At 32.6% G+C, this 3,318-nt stretch overlaps 1 protein-coding gene across 1 annotated transcript; it reads left to right on the top strand.

Moving 5' to 3' along the window:
• Nucleotides 1-1,732: 1,732 nt before the first annotated feature.
• Nucleotides 1,733-2,503, top strand: LOC136781795 (uncharacterized). Its single transcript, XM_066740796.1, has one exon. The coding sequence runs from the start codon at nucleotides 1,733-1,735 to the stop codon at nucleotides 2,501-2,503; it is 771 nt and encodes a 256-aa protein (XP_066596893.1).
• Nucleotides 2,504-3,318: the final 815 nt, after the last annotated feature.

Raw genomic sequence — 3,318 nt, 5'->3', positions numbered from 1 at the left:
ATGCGCAGCTCATTTTGGGCAAAACGATCCCAGTGGATTCATTTGTAAGAAGCAGCCGGTGCTCAAAAAGTAGTAACGATGATGACAACGAATGTATTTTTCATACAACAAACAGTTTAAAAACGAGACTTAAGGTCGATTTCGACATACCGGTTTCGTGTCCGTTTCGTATTCGATCCGTATTTTCGCCGTCCGTGCAACTTCAGTGGTAAGCATTTACATTCATCAGTGATATCTTAGCTGGTGCAGACACATTTCATATTCGTGCAATGGCTGCCTTTTGTGAAGAACATCTTGCAATGATAGCAATTTGCTTAGATGAGGAAGAGGCAGAAAAGCAATGTAAAAAAAGAAAACGAAGATTTTGGGTACATGCAGCGTGGAAAAAGAGGAAAATCGAAGGAGAATTTTTCACTTTGTACAAAGAATTAATAGACAACGAAACAAAATTTTACGAATATTTCCGAATGTCTGAATGTACATTTCATTTATTATTAACGAAAATAGAAACAGATATAGAAAAGCAAAATACAAGATGGAGAGAATCTATTTCACCTATAGAGCGGCTTGCCATTTGTCTGAGGTAAATTATAAAAACACTCGTTTCAACTCATTTAAATTTTATATCAATACTAAATAATAAATTTTAATAAAATATGAATATAAAATATTGTAACATTAAAGTATTAAAAAGTAAGAAATAATCTTTAAACAGTTTCTTCCTGAAAACTTTATAAGAATTTTCTAAATTTGTAAATTCAGTTGTATTTGCCATATTGTGTTGCAAAACATTAACATTTTCTTTGGCCTGCGTAAAATATGTATTTTCTGCTTGAAATGATCTTGGGAATGGTGGAGGCAATGAAGATGATAGTGATGAATGAAAAGTGTTAAAAGCCTGAGGCTGTACATTTTGTTGCGATAGTTCATTGTTTCTTTTTTCTATAATCTCATTTAACTCAGCTTCTTGTACAATTGAAAATATTTTGGTTTTTGTTATGTTTAAATTATAAAAACTTAATGATTTTAGGGTAGGAGAAATGCTTGCAAGAAATGCATCGACTGGATGCTGTACAGTAGGCTCTGCATTTTTAATTTCTTCATTTTTTTTTATTATGTATTTCATTAATGTAGTTGAAGCTGATTCAGGCTCTTTAGATTTAGTGTTCCTTCTACCAACCTTTTGTGGCACTTCTGTATTTGCTTCTTGTAGTGATATATTAGCAGCATTTTTATTATTTTCCATATTTTCTGCTTCCTCTGTGAAATCGTTTTCCACAATATATTCTTCTGCTTCTATGCCTTTTTCGGAATTTTCGCTAATATTAGAAATAGTATCTCTTTCTCTTAAACAAGGATTTAAAAACTGTAGTTGGTCTTCGTATTTATATTTTATAATTTTAGAAGCCCCTTGGCCACTTTTAGTCTCTTGTTTTTTTTTGACTTTCTGTAATTATCCCGTATGCTGTACCAACGTGTTTTACAGGTAGAAACTGAAAAATATAATTTTGCAAAGTCTTATAAATATTAAATTTATTTTGCATTTTTCGTGGAAAGAATATTCAAACTGCATACTGTATAGTAAAATATTGAATGTATAATTTCCAGATATTTGAGTACCGGCGACTCCTTAAAAACTATTTCATTTAGCTTCCGGATAGGTCATGCAACTGTTTGGAAAATTGTTGTGGAAACATGCAAAGTAATTGTCAGCAACTTGAAGCATGAAGCAATGCCCCCACCAAAAGAAAAAGACTGGATAAATATTTCTAAAGATTTTTGGAACCTATGGAATTTTCCAAATTGTATAGGGGCTCTCGATGGAAAACATATAGTAATACAAGCGCCCCCAAATAGTGGATCGGAATATTTTAATTACAAGAAAACTTTTTCCGTTGTATTACTAGCATTAGTTGATGCTCATTGCCGATTTATATGCGTTGATATTGGTGCATTCAGTAAAAATAGCGATGGAGGAATTTTAGCCCATTCTGCCATGGGAAAAGCATTAGAAAATGGAAATTTAAATGTACCAAAAGATGCGCCGTTGCCAGGAATTACTACATACGCGCCATATGTAATTGTTGCAGACGAAGCGTTTCCACTCAAAAGATATCTCTTAAGACCATACCCAGGTAGACAATTAGACTCTGATTCTAAACGAATATATAATTATCGTTTATCAAGAGCCAGAAGAACGGTGGAAAATACTTTTGGAATTTTTACACAAAAATTTAGAATATACTGTCGGCGAATACAAGCCAAACTTGAGAATGTAGACCACATTATTATGGCAACCTGCATATTACATAATTTTATAAAATATCACGATGATTCTCAGCTTAATCAGAATTATAATAGTCTTAATAACGAGACAATTTTACAAAATATGCCTGCTCGTGGTGGAAATTCTTCAAATAGCGCCTTTAATGTCAGAGAACAATTTATGCACTTTTTTAATTCCGACGTTGGATCAGTTCCATGGCAAAATGATAAAATTTAAAAATATTTTACTATACATTATAATAGCGAGAATATGTATATTATAATTACATGGATTATATAAACTTAATACAGTATAGAGTCAATCAATATTATATTTTTCATTATATATTAATTACAAATTTTTACCTGTTTCATTTAATTCCTCTGCTATTTCCTTCCACAATTTTTCTTTATAAATACAATTTGAATATTTAGGGTTCGTCATGTCATAAAGTGCACTACGTATACGTACGCTTTCAATTAATTTTTCAGGGTTCATTTCTAAATTGAACACTGCTTGCATCAAGAGCATGCACACAAATAAGTCAAGACGTACGAAACGTCTTGTTTACATGTTCCTATTAGTCAGCGCCGTTGCCGTTCCGCGCCATCCGTTCAGTCAAAATATCGGAGACAACGTTACAGCCACTGACACGGAAGAATGGAAACTGAACGGACGATACGGATACGGAAAGGTGTAAACAGCCCCGTTTAAACCAATGAAATAATTTTTTTCGTCAGTGCACGTATGGAATACGGAACGGACACGGAACGGGTATGTGGAAATCGACCTTTATTGAGAAGATTGGATCCAGTGTACTTTTTTCACGCTTTTTGCGCTTTAAGCGATTATTATACTTGAATAACACGTTTTCTTTTCATAAAATTCAGAATGTAAGCACTAAAATATGCTTTCTACTTTTTTATAGAAAGTATTATAGCTTTTGTCTATCGAATCTATAAATATAAATTCATTATTTTAAATTATTCGGCATGGGATCATTTTGCCCCACTCTCACCTACAAGTTAATTTTTGTCTATTTTTCACCCTTC

This window comes from Prorops nasuta, unplaced genomic scaffold, assembly GCF_024137725.1.
Source record: "Prorops nasuta isolate Cenicafe-Biocafe unplaced genomic scaffold, Cenicafe_Pnas_1.2 PNAS00024, whole genome shotgun sequence".
Lineage (NCBI taxonomy): Eukaryota > Metazoa > Arthropoda > Insecta > Hymenoptera > Bethylidae > Prorops > Prorops nasuta.
The sequence above is the reverse complement of the archived record's forward strand: the minus strand, read 5'-3'. Positions and strand labels throughout refer to the sequence as shown.